Source organism: Colobus angolensis, unplaced genomic scaffold (genome assembly GCF_000951035.1).
Source record: "Colobus angolensis palliatus isolate OR3802 unplaced genomic scaffold, Cang.pa_1.0 Scaffold13, whole genome shotgun sequence".
Lineage (NCBI taxonomy): Eukaryota > Metazoa > Chordata > Mammalia > Primates > Cercopithecidae > Colobus > Colobus angolensis.
The window spans coordinates 22,813,845-22,838,943 of record NW_012114252.1 but is presented as its reverse complement, the minus strand read 5'-3'; the positions used below and the strand labels follow the sequence as shown (position 1 = coordinate 22,838,943).

The 25,099-nt window shown below is 43.0% G+C and overlaps 1 protein-coding gene across 4 annotated transcripts in view; it reads left to right on the top strand.

Annotated features, from left to right (window-relative positions):
* TUBGCP3 (tubulin, gamma complex associated protein 3) overlaps positions 1 to 25,099 on the top strand; it is a 94,900-nt gene that overhangs the window by 65,019 nt on the left and 4,782 nt on the right. For 2 of the 4 annotated variants that reach the window (XM_011933911.1, XM_011933910.1), the window contains exons 18-21: positions 11,126 to 11,214; positions 11,692 to 11,823; positions 16,637 to 16,777; positions 24,544 to 24,660. In XM_011933911.1, the coding sequence (XP_011789301.1) occupies positions 11,126 to 11,214; positions 11,692 to 11,823; positions 16,637 to 16,777; positions 24,544 to 24,660 (479 nt within the window). Of the gene's footprint in view, positions 1 to 3,897; positions 3,901 to 11,125; positions 11,215 to 11,691; positions 11,824 to 16,636; positions 16,778 to 16,885; positions 17,016 to 24,543; positions 24,661 to 25,099 lie in introns of those variants that run through there. The other 2 variants (XM_011933912.1, XM_011933913.1) reach the window with 2 other exon arrangements.

Genomic DNA, 25,099 nt, shown 5'->3' with positions numbered 1-25,099 from the left:
GGGCCGTGCTGAGAGGACTGCATGCACGCCTGGGGCTCTGCGGGTCTCCTTTCTTCACGGTTTCACACCATCCTTCTCGCCACGGTTGCGGGATCCCTCGCTCAGAGTTGTTTTAACTGAATGTGTACTTACTTGCCTACACTCTTCCTTCCCTCTGTCTTCTTATGAATGCCACTGAGTAGATCAGTTCCTGGCTGCCCCCTTCACGAGGCAGCGTCTTATAGTGAATTTAGGCCAAACTGATGCTGTCATTGTCACATGTCACAATAAGCCTCTGTGAAGGCTGAGCTCCGTACCAACTCGAAATATGGGCTGGTCGCGCTACAGTTTTCTGATCTGATTATCAGTTTAGCAACATCTGTATCAATTTGCTCTTCTCTTATTGTATTGAATATCAATAATAATGAGTTTTGTTTTCTAGTTGGAGATAACTAATACATTTTTTTATCAGTTTTCTATGTATGGGAAAATGTATATTTTATTATTTATAAAATTTATTTATATCGCTAGGATCCTGCTTCACAGAGTTTAACTCCAGCTTCTTTTGCTGAGCCTTCCCGCTTGCTATTGAAACTTTTTCTGAACCATTTGTAATAGCACGATATTACCTCATGTACATATCATTTCATCATTTCTCTTTGGACATGTTTTTTCGTCCAATTTTTTGCTAATATAAATAATGCCATGCATATTTTTGTAAATGCATCTTGATATGCCTCTCTGAATATTTCTTGAGAATAGATAGAAGTGGAGCTGCTTGCTTAACAGTTTGAATTTTAGTTTGACTTTTTACTTACTAAGTATTCATATTTTAACTGTATTGATATTATCAGATCACTTTTTGGGATATGTGCACCAATTTAGTTCACATCTCAGTAAGCCCAGATCGTATTGTGGAAAGTTGTCTATATCACTGTTTTTGCTAACACTGGCTATTAATTCAAATAAATTGTCAGTTCATAGGTGAAAATGGAAGTTCATTTCAACTTTTATGCTTTTTAAATGTTATGCTTTTAAAATGATTGATGAGAGTAAGCACTTTTATTTTTAAGATGGGCTCCCCTTTTTTGCCCAGGCTAGCCTCAAATTCCTGCGCTCAAGTGATCCTCCCGCCTTGGCCTTCCAGAGTGCTGGGATTACAGGCATGAGCCACTAGGCCTGGCCTCTTTTTTCTTTGTTTTGCTGTATTATGTAGTATTCCCTTTATCCACAGGGGATATATTCTAAGACCCTCCCCCCACCCCATGAATGCCTGAAACCTCAGGTAGTATCAAACCTTACATATGCTGCCTTTCCCCATATGTACTTACCTATGATAAAGTTTAACTTATATGTTAGGCACATTAAGTGATTAACAACAATAACTAATGACAAAATAGAATTATTTTAACATCATACTATAACAAACATTATGTGGGTGTTATGTCTGTCTCAAAAGATCTCACTGTACTATACTCACCTTTTTTTCTCGTGATCTGTTGACCTGATAACTGAGACAGCTACTGAGTGACTAAAGGGGCGGTAGTGTATACGCCGTGAATTTGCTGGACAAAGGGTTGATTAACTTCCTGGCTAGGATGGAGCAGGATGGTGTGAGATTTCATTACTACTGAGAACAGTGCTCAATTGAAAACTTATGAATTGTTTATTTCTGGGATTTTCCATGTACTATTTTTGGACTGCTGTTGACAGCAGGTGACGAACAGCATAAAGAGAAACTGTATGGGGGACTACCATATTCCCTTTTTCAGGACTTGTTTTACCTGTGTTTCTGTTGGGGTGTCTGTGTTCTTACCTTTAATAAAGAAGTATTTTAAAGTAGTTCATGGCCAAGCAACTTCATGAGCAGAAATCAGCTAGCTGATCTTGCTAATCCAGCCCGTTAGAAATGTCCTGCTAGTTATAAATCGGAAGCAGATTACACATGGACCCTGTAGAGAGCCCCCATCAGCAGCTGCCCCGGGACCACGTACGGCTGTGGTGTGCAAAGGACAGCTCAGTCTTACTTAAAGTGTCAACAGTTGTCACCCTAGTGTTTTAACAATATTTATCTACGTAATAACTTGCTCCATCGTGTGCAGTAAGTGGTTACATGTGAAAGTGCTTTGCTGGGGACAAGAGTTTTTGATCATGGTCTACCAGGAAGATCACACCTATTCCTCATGTAAGATTGTCTGCTCTTCCTGCCTTTACCAATCCTGGATGGTAGCAGTTTTTTATGTATTTGCCAGTCAGCTGGACAAAACACAGTGGCTAATACTAAAATGGTTTGTTAGATTCAGTTAATCTAAAAAATATTTCTACTACTGGAAACTAAATTCATGTTTCAGATAACATTTCACAAAATGAAATAGACCAATACAGGTAACTGAGCCTGTATTCTTTCTCAGCCTCTGTGTGGGGTGGGGAGGGAATGAATGGAGGCTTTTTCTTTCTCTTTCAGCTTCCCTCCCTTTCCCCTTTCAAAACAGTGGCATTGAAATAATTGGCTTTTGGTCTTTATTAGAAATAAAATCGATCTCTTACGTTCTTGAGGGAAAACAAGGATGCGTTCATCTTTCATGAAGAATCAAGATGAAATTTACGTAGTTAGGTTCCAATAGAAGTCTGATTCAGAAATAACTCTTTGTTTTCCTCTGGTTTTTAAGACATTAACTTACTCATCTGAGACAAAAATTAATGTTTAGACAGTGAGTTTTTAGAGGGCTCTTAAGAGAATATTAATTCTCTGAAATGGTCCCTGAAGTTCTCAGGGAGCAGTGGTTGTGGAGATTTATGTTTACCTTTTTTTTGAGATGGAATCTCACTCTGTCACCCAGGCTGGAGTGCAGTGGTGTGATTTTGGCTCACTGCAACCTCCACTTCCCAGGTTCAAGCTGCTCTCCTGCCTCAGCCTCCTGAGTAGCTAGAATTACAGGTGCCTGCCACATCGTCTGGCTAATTTTTTTGTAGTTTTAGTAGAGATGGGATTTCACCATGTTGGCCAGGCTGGCCTAAGGTGATCTGCCCACCTCGGCCTCCCCCAGTGCTGGAATTATAGGCATGAGCCACTGTGCCCGAGGTTTTTGTTTTTTTTTTTTTTGAGACAGAGCCTTGCTCTGTCGCCCAGGCTGGAGTACAGTGGTGTGATCTCAGCTCACTGCAAACTCCATCTCCCAGGATCAAGCGATTCTCATGCCTCAGCCTCCTGAGTAGCTGAGATTACAGGCGTGTGCACCATGCCCAGCTAATTTTTTGTGTTAATATTTGTAGTAGAGATGGGATTTCACTGTGTTGGCCAGGCTGGCTTCGAACTCCTGGCCTCAAGTGATCCACCCGCCTTGGCCTCCCAAAGTTCTGGGGTTATGGGTGTGAGCTACTGTGCTTAGTCACTGTTGAAGATAATGGAACTCCACTCGCTTAAAATGAGATGTAAATACTACTACATTTTAAAATTAGAGCTTGTACACTAGACACTAAATTATTTCTTGTCTAAAATATAATGATAGCAAGTTACAGGTTTTCCTTTATCTTTTCTAATCCCACTGAATGAAATGTGCTCTCGAGTGTCTAAATGAGGCTTCGTGGGGTAGGTGTTGAAGAGCAGGGTCTGGCCGTGGAAATAGCTTGATGGGGCCACATCTAAACCAGCAGGTCCCTTAGAATTAGGAAGCTTTCAAGTAGAAGGCACTTTGGAGATACCACAGTCAAACCTTCCTAGTGTATATTGGAGAGCAGCCTGAGACCCAAAATCTGAAAAGGTTGGATTGGCCCACATTTGGTTTAGGCCCAATATATTGAAAAATAAGATAAATCAAGGTTTAACAGCTCATACTACATTTTGTTTTGGTTTTCCTTTCAAACATTTCATTACTTCTAAGATACACATTGTTTTCATGTTCTCCATGTGTCTTAAAGTCTGTTGAGCTGCAGGGCTCCTGTTGCCTGCAGCTGTGTAAACCTCCCCCCCAGCTCCTCTTGGTGCCTGGAGCTGGGCTGTGTGCTCCGGCAGCATAGCCTTTAGTACTGGCCACAGCTGCGGTTCATTGCCTTCAAAAAGATTACACCCTGGCTCCACTCTGGCTCTGTTTTGAAATGAAAAGTTACTGTGCAGAAAAGTGTAGAAATAGCAGTGGAGCATAAATTTGAAATCCATGAAGCAGATAATTATTATTGAGAGAAGAACCAAAATGCTACCTTTCCATGTAAAGCAGCACCACAGATTTTATCTTCCCAGGAAAGGCAGGTGCCTGCGGGCCAGCAGTGTCCCGTGAGGGGCCCATCTGAGCAATGGGTTCAGAGGGTGTTTCCCGCACAGGACTGTGGTCAGGATGTCTGTCAGTGTGATTGGCAACTGTTTTACTTTCTTGATGATTCATATAATAATGATTCATCTTACAAATGACAGTGTCTTAGACTCAGTGAATGATAAAAGATGAGTTGAAGTTTTTCTATTTAAAAATTTCTATGTGTATCTATCTGTGTTTTTGTATCCTGTGTTTTATATCCTTAGTGTGTATCAACCGTCCAGTGTGGCCTCAGCCCTGCAAGATGTGTGCTTGCCGTATTCGTTGTATGTTTCACTCATCATTCCTATGTTTCGCTAAGGATCCAAAAGATACTTAACAAAAGTCTTTTGGATCCTTAGTGAAACATACAAATACAGATAAAAAAAATTCTCTATGCCTGGCTCCAACTGATAGAAACTTCAAGCTGAGCTGTAGGTGCTAGAGTTACATTGCCCGGGGGCGTCCCCACCCCACCACCTGTCTCTGAGATTGTATGGCCTCAGCTGATTTCTTGATCTTCTGCCTCAGTTTCCTCATCTGGGGGATGGGGTGTTGATGGCACTTACTTCCTAGTGTTGTCAGGATTAAGTCTGAGTGAAAGTACTTGGAACAGCACCCGCCTGTGGTGGGTGCCCCCAAGTTCACCATTGCCGTGGTTACTTGCCTGGAAGAGCAGGAATGCAGATGATGTAAGGATGAGATCCTTACAGGTGGTTAGAGACTTTGAAAACAATCCTAGTTCTTAACAAATGTCGTTTGGATCCTTAGTCTTGAGAAAAATAAATCAGATGGGTACTTTGATAAGGTCACTTTTAAATACAGTAGCATCACTGTAAATATGGGTTGAGGAGGTGATTTTGAAATTGTGAACTAATTGTTTTAAGGTATTTTCTAAAAAAACCAAATATAATGTTCAGCACTACTCAGTGCTACCTCTAGGGGCATCTCCGGATGTGAGGGGGTTCTGGTGGAAGGTGCCTGCCTGAACAAGTCCTTAAGAGCCAGTCTTTGAGTCAAACTTGAAGTTCTTTCGACAGCCTTTAGGGGTCAGTGGAGAACTACAGAAGAGCCTGTTGCTTAGCTGCTGCCGAAGCGGGAGGAGATAGTGGCCACCCAATTTTGTGTGTCGGTGGTCCAGTGTGGCGTCGGCCCTGCAGGAGGTGTGCCTCCTGTATTCATTGGACCTTATTGCCAATGTTGCTTTGCTTTTGGGATTCTTATAATTATATAGTTACTTGTGGGTCAGCCATAAAAACACATTTAAAACACGTTCCTAAAATATATATTCAGAGTGCTGGGTAAAGAGATCCTAGGCATGTTGGCAGGTGTAAATGGAATTTTTTAGGAACTAAAGGACTAGTTTTGCCTTGTGAATTGAGTTCATAGTCATTACAGCCTTAGACCAAGTAGAAGTTCAGAAATACTATTTTCTTAGTGTTTAATCTCTCATTTGGGAAAGAAAAATAATTGTGGTATTGTAGGGATTTCACACTTCTGTCATGTGGATGATTTCACCAGGTTTCTTTTCAGTAGCAGCATCCTCACAGCAGCAACCAGATGTCTCTCACTGTCACGGGGCTTTGTCTTAAGAGAAGACCATTGGAGATGCTGTCCTCTGTACTCGTTGTAGACACAGTAAAAGGTGATTTTTCTAGAAGGAGAACTATATTCACTGGTAGTACTTTAAGACTGTAAAAGGAAAGAACACCTACATTCACATTGTTGCTAAATTGACCTTGCTTATAGAAACCTTTTGAAAGGTGTGAGTTTGAGTACTCAAGATCTGGAGGAATGCAGACTGCCTGCTCTAACGTTGAGTGTCCAAATCACGCATTTTTTTCAGGAAATCATCATTGAGGGCCCACTTAGTGCTCTCTGTTGCTGGTTCCCAGTGACGGTGTGACAAACCAGCTTCCTGTGGCTAAGCAGCTCGTGGCCTGTTAGGGCAGAGCAGACATTTACACAGGAACTTACAGTCAATCAATATGGGAAAATCCAAGTGCCATGGGAATGTTTAAGTGAGGCATCTGACAGACGTGGGGTGGTTCCAGAAGGCTCCAGAGGTGATAGTGTCCAGCCTGGCCCCTGACAGGTGAGGATGAGCTGTTCGGGTCAGTGGGGAGGAGAGCAGCATGTTTGGCAAAGCTGGGGAGGGGGGACTGTGCTGCCAACATGGGGCTGGGGAGCCCAACCGGGAGCACGTCCTGAAGGTCTGGATTCGGGTCATTGAGAATAATGAACCTGGGGTGCGACCGTGGCGGTTAGCAGGGCAGCCAGTTGTAATAATCCATGTGCAGTGACGTTGGCCTTTATGGTTACAGCAGCTGCGGGGCTGGAGGGAAGGGAATGGATTTCAGGGCGACTTGGCCTGTGGGACCAGCAGGACCAGGTGATGCGTGTACGGAGGCCAGGAGGTGGTTGGAGTCTCAGTGGCACCTGAGTCTCTGACTTGAGGACCTGGTGGGTGGTGGCATCTTTTATCACCCAGGGAGCACGGGAGGAAGAGCTTCTTTTGGGGGGGATGATGATTCCATTCAAATACGCTAATTTGAGGTTTTTTTTTTTTTTTTTTTTTTGAGACGGAGTCTCGCTCTGTCGCCCAAACTGGAGTGCAGTGGCCGGATCTCAGCTCACTGCAAGCTCCGCCTTTCGGGTTCACGCCATTCTCCTGCCTCAGCCTCCCGAGTAGCTGGGACCACAGGCGCCCGCCACCTCGCCCGGCTAGTTTTTTTGTATTTTTTAGTAGAGACGGGGTTTCACCGGGTTAGCCAGGATGGTCTCGATCTCCTGACCTCGTGATCCGCCCGTCTCGGCCTCCCAAAGTGCTGGGATTACAGGCTTGAGCCACCGCGCCCGGCCAATTTGAGGTATTTTTTAGGATACCTTGTGAGGCCACTAATTAGACTGATCTTAAGATAGATCTAGAGGTAAATGTTTTAGATGTTATCAGCCTGGATATACTTGAAGTTGTGGAGTGGAATGCGGAAGGGACATCAGTGAGTGGGAACTGCAGTCTCACAGGGTGGCATGGCTAGGAGGAAGACGGGGTTGGGGCGGGGGCTGTAGACCTGTCTGTCGTGGTGCACGATACCTTTTCAACTAACAGCCCCCTTCTGAGCTGCCATATAGCATCTGAAAATTTAAAGATATACTATGGAAGAGTTGGGCAAAATCAAAGTCAAAACTTCTAACGAAGTTAGACACTTTGTTGGGAGGCTGTTTAAAATGCCTACACGGAGAAGAAAGTGGAGGCTGAAAATCACAGAGGAGGAACAGATGGATTCAGAGGTAGGGGTACGGGTTAGCTTTTAAGGGCACGCTAGGAGGGAGAGGCGGGCTTGGAGTGACTGGGGGGCACGAGGGATGCAGGCAGAGCTGAGACCAAGACAGCGAAGCAGTGCGAACCTGGTGGAGCCAGGGCTGCGGGGTGGTGAGGCTGGGAGTGAGGGAGAGAAGGGGAAGGTCCCGGGCAGCACTGGGATGGGCTGGAGTGGGATGTCAGGAGTTTAGGTGGCACTGAGCATTGCATGACAGTGTTGTTTGGTAGATGTGTTTGTTCTGTTTTGTGGCCATTCAGTAGCATTTTTATTTCCCAGTGTGACATTAAAGAATCTAGAGCATTAATCAGAGAAATTGTACACTCAAGAAAATCAGAGATTTTGAAATAGAATTAGTGATTTAATCACTAATCACTGTGTATCTACTTTCAGATTGATTTGAAGCCAGGGAAAAAAATTCCAGGTTTCTTAATAGAGCAACAGTGAAATGTAGAAGATGTTAGCAAAAGCATATTTGTGCCATGAAAAACCAGCATGTTACTCAGATGCTGCTGGCTTGACTGACCCTGAAAGGAACTCTGGAGGAAGCCTCAGAAATGCAGGCGGAGCAGAGCAGCACAGCCCTGAGCGTTCATGCGACTGAGCTGCTTCTGTCACGTGCGGAGCACCCATCAGGGGCTAGAAAGTGGAGAATAGCCACAAAAAATTTTTACGCTTCTGTAACAAATCTAGAGTCCCTCAGAGAAAGTGCTGATAGTAGCCGGCTTCGCATTTTTAGGTGAAGGTAAACTTTTAGGTGAAGTTTCACCTTCCATTTTTCGATGAAATCTACAGTTTTGTCAGTCGGCTTAAACCTCCTCTGAAAGAGGTCAGGATGGATAAGTATAACCTGGATAGTTGCTTGAAAAGGTAGAAAATAAAAGAGATTGTACTCACTGTGCACAGGTGCACAGCTCCATTTCAGGGTCACACTGAGCATGTACCTGGGAAGGGCAGATGGAGACGTCGATGTCAGGGCGAGGCCTGTGAGTCGCGGCTTTGTTTCCCAATGAAAAGATCCACCAGGTTCTGTGATAATATTAACATAAAATACAAAAACCTTCCACAAGTGCTGTCTAAACTATTTCATGTAACTTTGCTGCACTGGAGAGAATCAAATCACATCCGAGAAATATCTTGAGGACAAATCTATGTACGCTCTGTGCACCTGTAGAATGTTTTAAAACTCACCGTTCTCCAGGGAAGACTGGCTGTAGATTTTCCATTATATCCAGTGACTTCAGTGGGGAAGACACAGTCCTCCCATTTGAGCTCTGCATTAAAACCTAAAATTCAGTGCAAGTGGTATTTTCCTTAGAATCTTACTGGAACCATAACATGGCTGAACATCACTTAAAACAACACGTTATTATGCCCCTTTACATTGAAAAGTAATTGTAGTTCGAGGGGTTTTGAATTTTATTCGATTAGAAATCTTGGACTCTATTTATAGTTTTAGTAGGGAAAAGTACACTCATAATGCTAGGATTTCAGATGAACCTCAAAGCTGAACCCTTTCTTCGGATACACATTGACCATATCTGTGGGTTGTAGATTCCTAATGGCAAGAAGGATACTTGGGTATGTGGAGCGCACACTGTGCTGCAGGAACCCCGTGAGTACAGATGCCCGGCAGATGTCCCGGGTCTGCCAGATCCCCGTGAGTACAGGTGCTGGGCACATGTCACAGGTTTGCAGGAAGCCTCATGAGCACAGATGCTGGGCGGATGTCACAAGTCTGAGGGCAACTCGGTCTCTTCCGAGGGTGTTAGAGCTGAAAGTGCATCTCATGGCTGTGGACACTACAGTTCACTGTGTTTAACTGTCTGCGGGGCCATGTAAGGAGCGCTGAAGATTCTTTGCAGAGTTGTAAATTCGTAAGTAAATCTTGGAGATGCCTCTGATACGTCAGTCAGAGCCATTGGCAGGGGAGACGCTTGAGCCCTTGAGTGGGTGTGCCCTTGTGAGGCGCTGCGTGGCACGTGGATGTGCACGAGGGCCCTTAGGAGCTCCTGGTTGGTTAGGTTGCCACCTCCCGCCTGTTCATTGCCTGAGGGACAGTGTGTCATCCCTCTCTTTAAAAAATGAATTTGCTCCTTCTGAAAGGTGCATAGTCTAAGTCTGCCATCAGTGATCCCTAACTAAAAATTCTTCTGCCTCTTTAAAAGCAAGTTCTTTTTTTGTCTTTTGAAATTTTTTTTTTAAACATCTTTCTTACTGGCTGCCATATATTTCATTTAGGTAAGTGCTGGTATATAATGTATATTGATGTCTGCTTTACACCTCTCTGGCTAGTCTCTGTGTTCGAGAATTCTAGCCCCTTCCTGAGGCCCAGGCACCAGGGAGGTGAGGAGTGTCTTCCTCTGCAGTGCGCCCTCCTCCTTTCCCTGGTGCACGGCACGTCCCTGGAGACCGGGCGCCAGGGTTGGGTGGTGATGCTGCCTGTTAGTGGAATCTGTGCTTTCGGACAGCGTTCATGCAATTCACATACATATTTCATGCTTGTATAAGTTGATCATCTGTTTAAGGATTTACATTTTTATAAGGCTTAGAATTCTGTCTCCTCCTCTCCCACTTTTCTCTGCTGACCGGGCTGTCAAGTGTTAAACCAAGACAGCAAAACTGCAAGGTGTCAGTTAATCTTCAACTTACAGAAAGAGTGTTTTTAAAAAGTTTGCATTGCCATTGTTACTTTTACACACCTCTATAAAGAAGCTTAAGTCCCACTACTTCTTTACTCTCTTGAGAAGAGGCAAGACTGACGTCTCACATAACTGCATGAGTAGCAAGTCTCGATCTCATTATCGAGGTAACTCATTGAGGGCATTTGAAGCAGTAACAAAACATGTGCAAGCTGACCTGTGCTACAAAGCCTTTTTGTAATCACCTCACCGATGGGCCTAGCTCTGATTTGAGCCATCACATACATTAGTGTAACAATATGCTGCCATAGTCTTTGAACAAAAAATTAAAAGTGCGAGCAGAGAACTGTGCTCTGTGGTGACCTTCCAGCCTGGTGATGGTTTGTGATCTCCTAAAGGATAAAAGGAGAGTCTGAGCTCGTCCCTGACTTCCCTCGAGGCTCCTCTTTCTCACAGGCGGTAAGGCCACAGTCGGTTCATTAAAGAAATATCACCTTTATCTCCAAAGAGCAAGGGAATAGTAAATGTTTCACGCACAGCAGGCAGACTAATTGTAAAGCCATGAAGCAGAGCTTCTGTTTATTCAATGCACTGCATTATTATAAAATAAATGTTTTGTATTTAATTTTTAAATACAATTATATTTTGTTTCATGTATTCCTTATTAGGCTCCTATTAGGTAAAGTAGTATAGTACTACTTGGTTAGATAGCTCAATTCTCGTTTAGCTTGAACTGTTCAGAAATTGGTTATGGAGAGGTTATTTTCTGTTAAGGGGTCAAGAATTTAAATGACTGATTTTTTTGTTTTCAGAGAGCTTGCAGGTGGGTAAGGGAGAACAGCACGTTGTCGGTAAGCGTACCTGCAGTGCACCTCTGACGTCAGCTCTTCCCTTGCAGAGTTCTCTGGGGTGCTGCACCAGTGTCATGTTTTAGCCTCTGAGATGGTCCATTTCATTCATCAGATGCAGTATTACATCACATTTGAGGTACACATCGGCCACTGTGTTGATTTGAGTTTCAATAAGTCATGTCTTGGCTTTTACATGTGGGTGTATATATGTGTGTGTATATATGTGTGTGTGTGTGTGTGTGTGTGTGTATGTGTATATATATATATATATTTTTTTTTTCTTTTTTTTTTGAGATGGAATCTTGCTATTGCCTAGGCTGGAGTGCAGTGGCATGATATCAGCTCACTGCAACCTCCCCCTCCTGGATTCAAGCGATTCTCCAGCCTCAGACTCCTGAGTAGCTGGGATTACAGGCACCCACCATCACTCCCAGCTGATTTTTGTATTTTTAGTAGAGACGGGGTTTCACCATGTTGGCCAGGCTGGTTTTGAACTCCTGATCTCAGGTGATCCGCCCGCCTCGGCCTCCCATAGGTGGTATATATTTTATGAGTGATGCTACACTAGGAAGAACATGCACTTATCTAGCATCTTTAAATTGTTGTTTCCCAGGTGCTTGAATGTTCTTGGGATGAGCTTTGGAACAAAGTCCAACAGGCCCAGGATTTGGATCACATCATTGCTGCACACGAGGTGTTCTTAGACACCATCATCTCCCGCTGCCTGCTGGATGGTGACTCCAGGGTAAGACTCTGACCTGCTTAGGAATAAGAAACCAAAAGAATAATCTTCTTTTCTTGGGTTCTTGTCAAGTGAGGGAATCTTGGAAATCCCCTGATGCAGCCACTTTGGTAATAATTCAGATAATTTTATTACAAGTTTAATGTTGAAGGTACAGTTTCCGAACAGAATTGGAACAGTAGTGCAGTGGTGCTCTGAAACAAGAATATACTCTAAACTAGATATAAAAATGGTAGAAAATAATAATGCCTTTTCATTTTCTAGATATGATGATATCCTATTGTGGTATTCAAAAGAGAAAATCATGAGTTTTGAGGTTAATATCTGAACAAAATAAGCAACACAATATAAGAACAAAACAGGCCAGGCACGGTGGCTCACGCTTGTCATCTCAGCACTTTGGGAGGCCGAGGCGGGTGGATCACCTGAGGTCAGAAGTTCGAGACCAGCCTGGCCAACATGGTGAAACCCTGTCTCTATTAAAAATACAGAAACGCCAGCTGGGAGTGGTGGTGTGTACCTGTAATCCCAGCTACATGGGAGGCTAAGACAGGAGCATCACTTGAACCTGGGAGGCAGAGCTTGCAGTGAGCTGAGATCACGCCATTGCACTGCAACCTGGGCAACAGAGTGAGACTCTGTCTCAAAAAAAAAGAAACAAAACACATGGTAACATGTATGACATTTTTGGCAAACATTCTTTTACTTTAGGGTCCATGTTCTGAAAGTTGCACGTTCCATGTGGCAAATCTTCCTGGAGTTCTGCTTTTATCCTGAGGTTTGGGGCAAGAAGGAACCACATTGCTTTCACTTGAAGCAAATATATTGTGAAGTAGGGGGCAAATATCAAATGCATTTTTGACGTGAACTCCGTGACTTCACAGACGTTTCCAGCTGGCAGAGGCTGCCTCCAGCTGGGCCTGCACTCTCCTCGGGGCCTGTCAGTGGAAAACACACCACTTCAGGGCCTTTACTTCATCTAAATTTTAGTATATGTAGGTTAACCAGCCATGAATTTCATTATTAAAGAACTAACATGTCAAAAGATGGTTGAGATCAAAGCTGCTTCTATATGGAATGTTTTACATGTTTTTATAAATATGTGGAAATTATGTCAGAAAAATAATTTAAAATACTTTGAGGATAATTAATAATTAAAGAAATATACATCTTGAGGTTTGAGGCCCTTGAAACCTCTATTACTAACCCTGGTCTTGTTATTGGACTAAAACCACAGAAGGTTTCATGGTGACTGCCATCTGTTGCCTCTCTGTATTCAGTAGTTGCTGATGAGCATCGTCCGCACACGTTTAGGACCTCTGTGTGCCTAGACTCATGTGCCATTGGCCAGCGTGGCCTGTCTCACGGTGCAGTTGCATGGCAAGACAGACACGGGCTCTGTAGCCAGGTAGACCGAGGGCTGAGTTTCACTTCATGGCTTTTGACTCCAGTGTTCTGTTTTAAAGGGCGTGATCCTAGTCTCTTCAATAGTTTGTAAGAATTATGTAATTCAAGTATAATGTTGACCATAGTGACTGGCAGGTAGGTGTTAGTTGCTATTTTGTGCCTGGGTGTGTGTTTTACAGAGGTGTTTACAGTCACTAGATTTCATGCATTTCAGAAAATGTTTGAAGTACTGAGGAATATACCCATACTGGTATCAGTCCAATTGTGGCAAATGAGTACCGCTCCACACAGCTGACAGATAATGTAGGAGATTTAGCCCACTTACAGGTATGAACATTCTGTATAAGATAAATTGTCATAGCTTTTGCCCCTAGACAGTTTCCACTGATAAGAACCCTATCTGGGGGAGAAAAATCTTCCCGTTTTTAGCACAGTGCTCTTGTGAAAGTGGGAAGTGGGGTGTTCGCGTGTGCGTTGCTCCCACCTGACGTCATTGAAGGAGTCATGCCAGAGGCTTCATGATCGTTTCTGAACTTGCCTTTGCTGGTGGCTTTACTCTTAATTTGATGATTTGTTTAAAATGAGTTGTTTTTTTTAATAAAAAGAAATCCAGTATGTAAAGCAGATGAAAACAATCCATTATTGACATAAGCAATTTTAAGCATAACATTTTTATTATGTCACTCACTAAGAAAACCAGGACGGTTCTGATACATATAATTTTGAAGCTGGAGTCTGTGCCTGTTTTTGTGGTTTTTGTTTGTGCATTGTTGAGAGAAATTGTGAATTGGAGTGAATTGGTACCACTGAGGTTGCCAAAGAACGGCCTTCTGCAGGTGCCCTGTGCAGACAGATTGCCAGCAAAGCCTTGCCTGGTGCTGTGTGTGGACAGATTGCCAGCAAAGCCCTGCCTGGCAGCCTGAGCTTGAAGTCGGTATCAGTGGGTCACCTTGTAGATAGATGAACTCTTCCAAAGATAATAAATTATTCTTTATTAGACTACATAAAGAAACAAATTAGAGAAATCTTTACTAAAAACAACAGATTAAACCGTCTCTTTTATGTTGCTTATTTAAGATCCTGTCAACAGGACAGAACAGCTTCTAAGATGAGAACTTGTAAGATGGAAAATGTGTTTACCGCATTAATCATGTGGTGGTTTTATGTTAGGAACAGCATCCCTTGATCACATCCTTCTGTCATTTGCCAAATCAGTCCACATTGTTTTTGTTGCCATGTACTTTGGAGACCTGATTTTGCATAAGGGCATTGTAGTGAGTGAAAGAGAGCATGGGTTGTTCACTGCCCAATACCGAGTTCTCCTGCTTCCGTTTGTTCCAAAACCAGTCAGCAAATACTCATTTCAGCTTTGTCTCACTTGAGATCAGACATTAGTTCAGCTCTGAATGGTGCTGCTGTGACTTAGCAACTGAATTTTGAACCAAAGCATCGCCAGCCTTTCATAACGGAAAATATTTTTGCAGAATAGTATTAGTCCATTAGACAATGGGTGGTGAGAAGTGGCTTTGCAAATGTCTTCATTAACTGTAAGGTTGTGTTAAAAATAGAGTTAACTCAACTTCTTAGTTTCTCCCCAATTGACTGTATTATGTCTTCCCAACCACAGGCTTGGAACCTTTCCTGTTATCTCGGTTTCTTTTATGCTTCTCAAGTACAGTTGTGTCATTTTTCTCCTATAAACTTCTTGCAAATCTTTTGTTACATTATTGCTACATTTGAGAAATTTGGCTGGTCTGAAATGGTATTGATTTTATTACTTTGATCTCTAATTTTTCTAGTCTAATGTTTTCTTGGCACATATTTTTTATAAATAAAACCAGTTTTGTTTCTTTCATTCCACACAGTCTGCCTTTGCTTCTTTTTCACACTTCAGAGTGTTAGCTAGGCTGACTCTAAGCACAAAGGGAATCCCAGTCTTATTCCTGACGTTAAAGTGATGCTTTGTTGCTTCACCATTGGCTGTTTTGTTTGCAAAGACATTTGATAGGACCTTTGTCAAACTAAGAGGGTTCTGCCCTACTCCTAGTTTGCTTAGATGCTTTATGTAAATTATGAGTGGGTGTTGAATTTTATCACAGTTTTCTTCTGCACTATTGAAATTAATCCCCGCTCTGCCCTCAGACTGTTGGTGTGTTTTTTCAAACCTAAGATGTCAGAGGGTGGAGTTAACCTTTCTCTTCAGTCATAGCACACTGCCATCAGTGGTCCGTGAAAAGCCTCGTATTTTGTTAGGTTTAATTTTATCCTCTGCCCCGCCAGTACTCCAATTCCACCCTCCTCTACCCCCTTCCCTGCTGTTTGCGGCAGTTGTCATGTGTTTGTTCTATGGCCTTGGGTATATAGATAGTATTTTCTGTGGATACATTTTTAATTTATGTAAATGATTTTGTGCTGTAGATTTCATGGTGTGCTTCCATGCCACACTACGAGAAAGATTAATGAAGTGCAGTAGTTGTTTACTGAAGGTTACTGTGCAGTAGTTATAAGCAATGAACGGGAGATCCCTGCTGGGACATTGATATTTGTTTAAAACATTAAGAGTTTTTTCCTCATATTAAGGTGTCCTTTTATTCCTGGTATAAAATATGATACACTTTTTAAAAACCTTGCTGAATTTGCTTTTTATATTTTACTAAGTACTTCCTTTCTCATGTTTTTCATTACCTGCTTTTGCTATATCTAAAGAAAAATGGAGATGCTTTCCTATTTTTTTTTTTTTTTTTTTTTTTTTTGAGATGGAGTCTTGCTTGTCACCCAGGCTGGAGTGCAGTGGCGTGATCTCGGCTCACTGCAAGCTCCGCCTCCTGGGTTCATGCCATTCTCCTGCCTCAGCCTTCAGAGTAGCTGGGACTACAGGTGCCCACCACCACGCCCGGCTAATTTTTTGTATTTTTGGTAGAGACGGGGTTTCACTGTGTTAGCCAGGATGGTCTCGATCTCCTGACCTCGTGATCCACCTGCCTCAGCCCCCCAAAGTGCTGGGATTACAGGCGTGAGCCACTGTGCCCGGCTTCTATTCGTTTTTAAGTCTTGGAATAGTTTTACTCATTACTACCTGCTATCTAGCTTTGAAATTTGGGCAGAACTTCATTTCTGTAAACTTGTGAGGATTGGAGATGATTTGCAGAGAGCTCCTGGCCCACCCTGGGACTCGGGCAGTCACAGTTGCTCTTGTTATGGGTGCAGGTGGTGCATGTTTTGCTGATGCCCAGCGCAGCACTGCTCAGCAGGAGGGTTCACGATATGTGTGGTGAGAGAATGAATGAACAGCTAATGAACACTTTGGGAATTTTAGTTGATATCTTTTATATCTTTTCACTAAATATCAATGTTTTAAGAAACTTAGCTTGTTGAGGCTCTATTCATGAAACATTGTCATCTCTTTCAGGCACTCTTAAATCAACTTAGAGCTGTGTTTGATCAAATTATTGAACTTCAGAATGCTCAAGATGCAATATACAGAGCTGCTCTGGAAGAATTGCAGAGACGATTACAGTTTGAAGAGAAAAAGAAACAGCGTGAAATTGAGGTATGGTCTTGACACTTGTGAATTTATCTATTTGAATAATGAACTCCTTGCCACACAAGATAATCACAAATGCCAACAAATAACTTACTTGCCAAAATTGTCAGACAGGTTGAGATGTGCCTATACTGCCTTTGAAGTCCTGAGAAATCACTGACAGTTGTAAAGAGAGGGGGGCCACCCTCACTGTCATCATCATCCTGTTTCACAAAATAAATAAAAACAGCAACATTCATGAGAATCACAAGTCTCCTGCCTGTTTTCGTTACTAAGTGCCACAGTGCCGATGTCACCTGTTGGAGTCTCCACAGCCGCCTCCACTGTGCATCACTCTGGTGTTTGAAGCTTGTGGATCATGCACCATGCTGCATTTTGTAAACGTGTGCATCTACAGATGCTCCTGAACTTACAGCAGGCTTATGTCCCAATAAGCACCTTCTACATTGAAAGTGCATTTAATACAGATGGAGCATCCCTAATCTGAAATACGAAAAGCTCCTAAACCTGAAACTTTTTCATCTCTAACATGACATCACAAGTGGGAAATTACACACCTGACTCCTTTGCTTTCTGATGGCTTATTGTACACAAACTTTGTTTCCTGCAGAAAATTATAAAAAATATATAAGTTTACCTTCAGGCTACTATGTATTTAAGGTGTGTATGAAGCACGAATGAATTTCATGTGTAGACTTGAGTCCCCTCTCCAAGACATCTCATTGTGTATATGCAAATACTGCAAAATCTGAAATTCAAAATACTTCTGGTCCCAGGCATTTCAGATAAAGGATACTCAACCTGTACCCTGATAAACCCATTGTTAAAGTAAAAAAAACCTTGTCACACAATCTTAAGTTGGAGACTGTGTATGTATGTTTATATACCTGTAATGTAAGTATATGTGTATATATAATATGTATAGGTATATATGTAAGTGTGTGTGTGCATTGCATGTATGTGTGTGTGTACATGTGTATGTACATGAACCAAATTTCTATACTTAAACAGTTATTTTCAGATTTATTAAGCAAGTTTGGCTGTTTATGGGATTTCTTTTATTTTCTATGATCTATATAATCTTTTACTTTTTCAAGATACAGTCATGTGCCACATAACGTTTTGGTCAATGACAGACTGCATATATGACAGTGGTCCCATAAAATTATAATGCCATATTTTCACTGTACCTTTTCTACGTTTAGATATGTTAGATACACAAATACTTACCATTGTGTTACAGTTGCCTGTAGCGTTTAGTACAGTCACACGCTGCCCAGGTTTGCAGCCTGGGAGCATAGGCTGTGCCATATAGCCAGGGTGTCGGCGGCTGCACCGCTGAGGTTTGTGTAAGGCACTCAGTGATGTTCACACAGGGACAAAACCACCCAGCGATGCATTTCTCAGCATGTGTCTGTCTTTAATGTCATGACCGTACTAACTCATGGGATTGTCAAAGACATTATTCAGTCAGTACAGTTCGGTTAGTTTTACTTTTGAGTATTGTTTTCCTTAAAGCCTGTGTTAGAGGACAACGTGTAGCTTAGAGAGTCCTCCACGGGGAGCGCAAGTTATTTCTTTGGTGTATTTTGGAATCATTTGTATCGCTAAGGGCTCTCATTATTCAGAGTGGATTTCGGTAATTCTGAAGTGTTGTCGAGTTGGCACACAGAAGCTCCTGGACCTCGTCCAGGCAACCCTGTGGATAACTTAAAGTCAGACGTACTCACGATTCTGCCTAACTCTGTAACTTCCTGACTTTGTGCCTTCAGGTGGCTCACCTCTCTGATATGTCGTTTCCTTATCTGTAAAATGGGTGATAAGGAATATGACCTCACAGGGTCACTTACCTGTGTGTGATGATATATGACGCTTATTTAGTAGGCGTTCAATGCATGCTTTCCACTGCCATTTGTAAAACTGCCCGTGTGCCCCAGAGAAGCTTCCATTCTAGAGAATTACTAAACTGTCTAAAAATCGACCAGAATTAATTCTTTGGATTTTAACCCTGTGCTAATAGCACATCCGCCGGCCATGTGGGAGTGGAAGGTTCTCTTGGGCACTTAGCTGTCACAGTGAGTGGGACAGATGAGCAGGCCACGTCCATGCTGATTCAGGATATTCCATTCAGACTTCCTTAAGGATACAGGAAGAGACACAAAAGCTAAAACCGTATCCGAGAAGTTAGTTAAGTTCAAAAGGCAAGATAATATTCAAAGCCATCATTTCGACCTGAGGTCCCCTGAAAGTTCTGAAGAGATCATGCAAGTCGCCTCCTGGAAAGGGGACAGAGCCCCGGGTGTGTGCTGGGACCGAAGCGGCAGCCGCCGGCTGCACCCCCTGGTGCCGCCACGTCCTCCTTGTGCTGCTGTTGGGTGGGGGACTCCAAAGGGTCCTTCTCCTCCTCATGGCTCTTCTGTTTCTTTCCACTTTTCTTCTCACACACTATAAATATCAGTTTACAGTGATTTTACAATACAAATGTAGGATTAAAGGACTTTTACTTTCACTTTTTATCAAGGTATCTTCAGTGTTGAAAACCTTGGTTTCTAACATGATACTTAATTGTTTGCCATCTTACGATAATGCATCCGTGCACGCACCCATATGTGTGACTGTCTCAGAATGAGAATCCCGATGCTGCCACCGATACGGGAACCGTATAGTTTTGAAAATAGTTTTACTTTTTTTGCAGTTTTTTTTTTTTTTGAGGGAAAAAATATTTCTTCTATTATTCTAATAATTTTAAAACATTTTTTGCCGAAATTTTTTCCACTAAATAGAAGCGTTCAAATTCCACCTGGTAATGTCCTCGAAATTATTTTGCTCCCATAAAGGTCTTCCATCAACTCACTGCATGGCTGGGTTAAGTGGTTTCATTTTGGCTTTTAATTTTTAGGGATTGCTTTTACTTATCAAACAGAATTGAATATAGTTATCTAAGATAGTAACCTGATGCCACAACAGAGCATCTGGGGAGTTTGGTTTTGTTGCTGTCTGTGTCCTAGTATTGTAAACAAGGATTGCGAAATCCACCGTATTATCACACTGGTAGATCAAAACGATAATGCGTTACAAGTTTCAGCTTATTCCAAGCATAGAACCCTCCCTGTTATCATTCTAATAAAATTATTGTAATTCATGTTTATAAACTAAAGGGGAAAAATTATATGATCATCTCAACAGATGGAGAAAATCATTTAATACCAAGTAAAACCCAATAAAAAGGTTTGAATGAATAATCTTATAATAAAACATCATACTTGGGGTGAAATTTTGGAAGCACATCCCTGGATGAGACACACACGCTCCTGCACTGATGCTCCCAGCCAGGGTTGCGAGCTGAGAGGAAGTACAGAGAGAAGGAAAGAAAGCTGGCATTTTGTTGTTGTTACAAAAGTCTGTGGTTGTGTAGAATGAAACTAGACCCCTGTGTCTTGCCATGTACAAAAATCAAATCGAAATGGATTAAAGACTTAAATCTAAGACCTCACATTATAGAACTACTAAAGGCAAACATTGGGGGAAACTAGGACATTGGTCTGGGCAAAGATGTCTTGAGTAATACTCTACGAGCAATGGCAAAAATGGACAAATGGGGTCACAACAAGTTAACAAGCTTCTGCACCCAAAGGAAGCAATCAACAAAGTGAAGAGGCAGCCCAGAGAACTGGAGAAAATATCTGCAAACTACCCATTGGCGAGGGATTGATAACCAGAATATATAAGGAACTCAAACAGCTTAACTGGAAAAAATCTAGTAATTCAGTTAAAAAATGGGCAAAGGATCTGAATGGACATTTCTCGAAAGAAGACATGCAAATGGCAAACAGGCATCTGAAAAGGTGCTCAGCATCACGGATTATCGGAGACATGCAGGTCACAACTACAGTGTGCCGTCATCTCACCCCGGTTAAAATGGCTTTTATCCAAAAGTCAGGCAAGAACAAAGGCTGACGAGGATGTGAAGAAAAGGGAACCCTCGCACACTGCTGAGGGAACGTGAATTCGTCCAGCCCCCGTGGATGTAAGTTTATAGTCGAGTACATGTATGTCCTTAAGTTATAGAATAAGATCACCGTAGTTAAAAGAGTGGTGTGGGCTCAAGGAAAGACAAGTAAGTGGAACAGGGTAAGGTCCAGAAGCCCACAGGTAGACTTTACTCTGTGGCACATGGTGCTGAGAGCCGTGGGGCCTGGGCCTAATTAGGCAGCATTGGCTAATTTTAAACAGCTCAAAATATACTGTTTTACTCTACTAAGTTTAGATGTTTAATGTTAAAATTTTAAAGGCATACACCAACAAATGTTGGTCAGGACGTGAGACAACTCTTCTGCTTCTGGTTCTGGATAAACTGGAATAACCACTTTGCAATACTGTTAGGCAGTGACCAGTGCTGAACTCAGGACTACTCTGACCCAGCATTCTCTCTCCTAGGTGTAGTGCCCAACAGAAGTGCGTCTCAGGCACACCAGGCTCCATTCCCACAGCCAGGGCGTCTCAGGCACACCAGGCTCCATTCCCATAGTCAGGAGCGTCTCAGGCACACCAGGCCCCATTCCCATAGCTAGAGCATCTCAGGCACACCAGGCTCCATTCCCACAGCCAGGGCGTCTCAGGCACACCAGGCTCCATTCCCATAGCTACAGCGTCTCAGGCACACCAGGCCCCGTTCCTGTAGCCAGGGTGTCTCAGGCACACTTGACTCCGTTCCTATAGCTAAGGCATCTCAGGCACACCAGGCCCCGTTCCCATAGCTAGAGTGCCTCAGGCACACCAGGCCCCGTTCCCATAGTCAGGGGCGTCTCAGGCACAGCAGGCCCCATTCCCATAGCTAGAGCGTCTCAGGCACACCAGGCCCCGTTCCCATAGCTAGAGCGTCTCAGGCATACCAGGCCCCGTTCCCATAGCCAGGGCTTCTCCGGGAGGAGAGGTGGTGATTGGATGGAGCCACAGGAACATCTGGGTGCTGAGTTCCCCTTGCTCTGCATCTGCATAGGTGTGACCTGGGCATATTCATCTTGTGATAACTTATTAAGCTGTTCACGTATGAGTGTTTACACTTTTTTATTTGTGTTATACTACAGTAAAATAGTATATTTCAAAAATTTATTTAAAGAAATAAAAGACAGAAGTTGGTGAGGAAAAGATGGAAAGTAGTGTAAATACTGTTATTTCTTTATCTTTTGTAACCAAGCATCAAAAGATACTGTTTAAAGCTCATAAATGAAGTAAACCAGGTATACATATGTTAAAAGATGTTAGAGATATGAATAGAATGTTTTCTAAAATCAGATGGCAAAAGGAAGGAGGACAATAATTATTATTGCCCAGATTAGAATATTGATACCATCTGAAGAAAAAGATGGTATGTTTTATGAAGTATAGGTAAAAAGGTAACCACTGGGACACAGTGTCACTGCCTGGCTATTAGAAGAAATACAGGTGATATGGTAGAAGATGACCACCCTCAAACTGGAAAGCGTAGTATAAATATGAAGACAGAAGTAAGAGCAGATGTACGTCACGTCAATCAGGGGACTTGGGTTCAACCCGCATAATGAAAGAAAAAGCTGCTCAATAGAGATGGTGTTTGCTTGATGCCCCGGGTGGGGGTGCTGGATGGCTTGTAGTTGAGGGCTGAAGGTCATTATCTGGGCAGACCTACAAATTGGGAAGTTCTGGCCAGGCGCAGTGACTCACGCCTGTAATCCCAGCTCTTAGAGAGGCAGAGGTGGGAGGATAGCTTGACCCCAGGAGTTGGAGACCTGCCTGGGCAATATAGCAAGACCCTGTTTTCCACAAAAAGGTGGGAGGGGGGAAGAAGACAAATTGGGAAGTTCTGGTGTAGAACAGCGTGATAGATAGTTTGTAAAGAAAACAGTGGACATGAACAAGGCATATAAAGCAAATTAAATTCTTCAAAGGAAAGCAGGTTGTGGTTCAGAGCACAAAACAGTAAACATGGCAGGAAGGGCGCGTTGGAGTGATGGGAGGAGCAGGGCACAGTGAGGACCACGCAGAGCAGGCTTCCCGCAAGGCCCAGGTCACGCCGTATCAAGTACTCACTTAGAAAACCACCAGCAAACAAGGAGAAATGGGCCAAAACACATGGATATTAGACGAATAATCAGTTTCTTACAGACTATGAAAATAAAATGCACATAAATAAGAAAATGAAAATTCATAACTGCCTATATTAATAAATTGGAGAGAATGAAAGTAAATAAACATCCCACTCAAAAAGTTGGAAAAGCAGGAATGAAACCTAAAGAAAAAGCCAAAGGACATAATTAGTAAAGATGAAAGTGAAAATTAGTGACTCAGAAAACAAGTTAATAAAGTCCAAGAGCTGGGCCTTTTTGGGGGCCAAGGAGTGGAGGGAAATTAAGCCATGAAGGGATCTGAGAGGTAGTGGGAGGAGAAGGCACAAACTTACAAAACAAGTGAAAAGAACATACTCTTTTGCTCAGCTCTGTGGAAAAAATCTACTTGAAGGAAATTATTTTCCATAGGTTTCCGAAATTGGCGTCATGAGAGAAGGGAAATTGTAAGCAGAACAAATACTAAAGAAGAAACAAAGCCATCGAAGGGCTCCCACCAAAAAGCATCAGGTCAGCCGTGCTGAGAAAGCCTCCCAAACGCACCAGTGGTCAGCTTTGTGCTCTGTGAATTGTTTCAAGTCAGAAAAGGAGAGTTTCTAACTTGTGTAGGAAGCATCACGAGGCTGATGCCCCATCTGAGAAAAATCTGGGTTATAAATATTGATGGACAAATTTCACATAAAATATAATTGAAAAATGGCTAGCAGAATTTAAAAGCATAATTTACGAAGACTAGGATTTATTTCAGGAATGCGTAGGTTTGGGAAATCCAGTAGTATAATTCACCATATTTGACAAGCGAATTAAATCATGGCTGGGAGCGGTGGCTCCTGCCTGTAATCCCTGCACTTTGGGAGGCCGAGGCGGGCAGATCACCCGAGATCAGGAGTTCGAGACAAGCCTGGTCAACATGGTGAAACCCTGTCTCTACTAAAAATACAAAATTAGCCGGGCGTGGTGGTTCATGCCTATAATCCCAGCTACTCGGGAGGCTGAGGCAGAAGAATCGCTTGAACCCAGGAGGCTGAGGTTGCAGTGAGCCGAGGTCGCGCCATTGCATTCTAGCCTGGGAGAGCGAAACTCCACCTCAAAAAAAGAAAAAAAAAATTCCTATATATGCTATCTGAGAAGACATTTAGTCAAATTCATCATTGATTGAAAAGGATCTTAAAAATAGAAATAAATGGGTATATCTCCAGTACTGAAAAATACATCATGGTTAGGGAACTAGAAGGATTCTCATTAAAGTCAAGATACTAGTTTAAAGGGTGCAGACACTTTGAGCCAGCTGGTTCCACTTTCACACATACTGTCTTTGTTGTATAAAAGCGTGTACAGCACGAGGGAAGGATAGAAGGCTGTTTATCACACTAAATGAGATGAATTATATACATTGTTACATGTTATACAATGTGATATTAAAAACAACAGAGGCAGTTCTCTGCGCTCAAATGTGTTCATATGAAATATTTTCAAGATACATTGTTAACTGGAAAAAGGAAGCTGGAGAGCAGTCTGGCATCAGAAAATTACTGTGAAAGTGTTGAATGGTACAGAGAGGCATAAAAAGCAGACACCTCCCGCTCCTCACGTACCTGTTTTCAGCCCTACTCTGTAACCTGTTTTCCATCGTGATTTTACTTACATTTGGTACTTTCGATTCTCCAGGGCCAGTGGGGAGTGACGGCAGCAGAGGAAGAGGAGGAAAATAAGAGAATTGGAGAATTTAAAGAATCTATACCGAAAATGTGCTCACAGTTGCGAATATTGACCCATTTCTACCAGGTGTGTATGAGGAGTGGCTCTTCACACCCCTTTGCCCATGTTCTGTTCCTGACACTTGCTTTCACAGTGACGAGAGCTGAGTCAGCCCTGTCAGTCTGGCACTTACTTGTGTAGGTTTGAGTAGCACCCATGGTGGACCCTGTGACCCTCTGGGGGACTCAGGTATACCTGGGCTCCGGGCATTGCCAGTGTGCCGCCAGTGAGCACCCTGGCAAAGGGTGGCCCCTGCGCTCCCCTATGGTGGGGTGCGGGGACCAGGGGTGGCCCCTGCGCTTCCGTGTGGTGGGGTGCGGGGACCCGGGGGTGGCCCCTGCGCTCCCCCGTGGTGGTTGTGGGGACCCGGGGGTGGCCCCTGTGCTCCCCCGTGGTGGTTGTGGGGACCTGGGGGTGGCCCCTGCACTCCTCTGTGCTGGGTGTGGGGACCCGGGGGTGGCCCCTG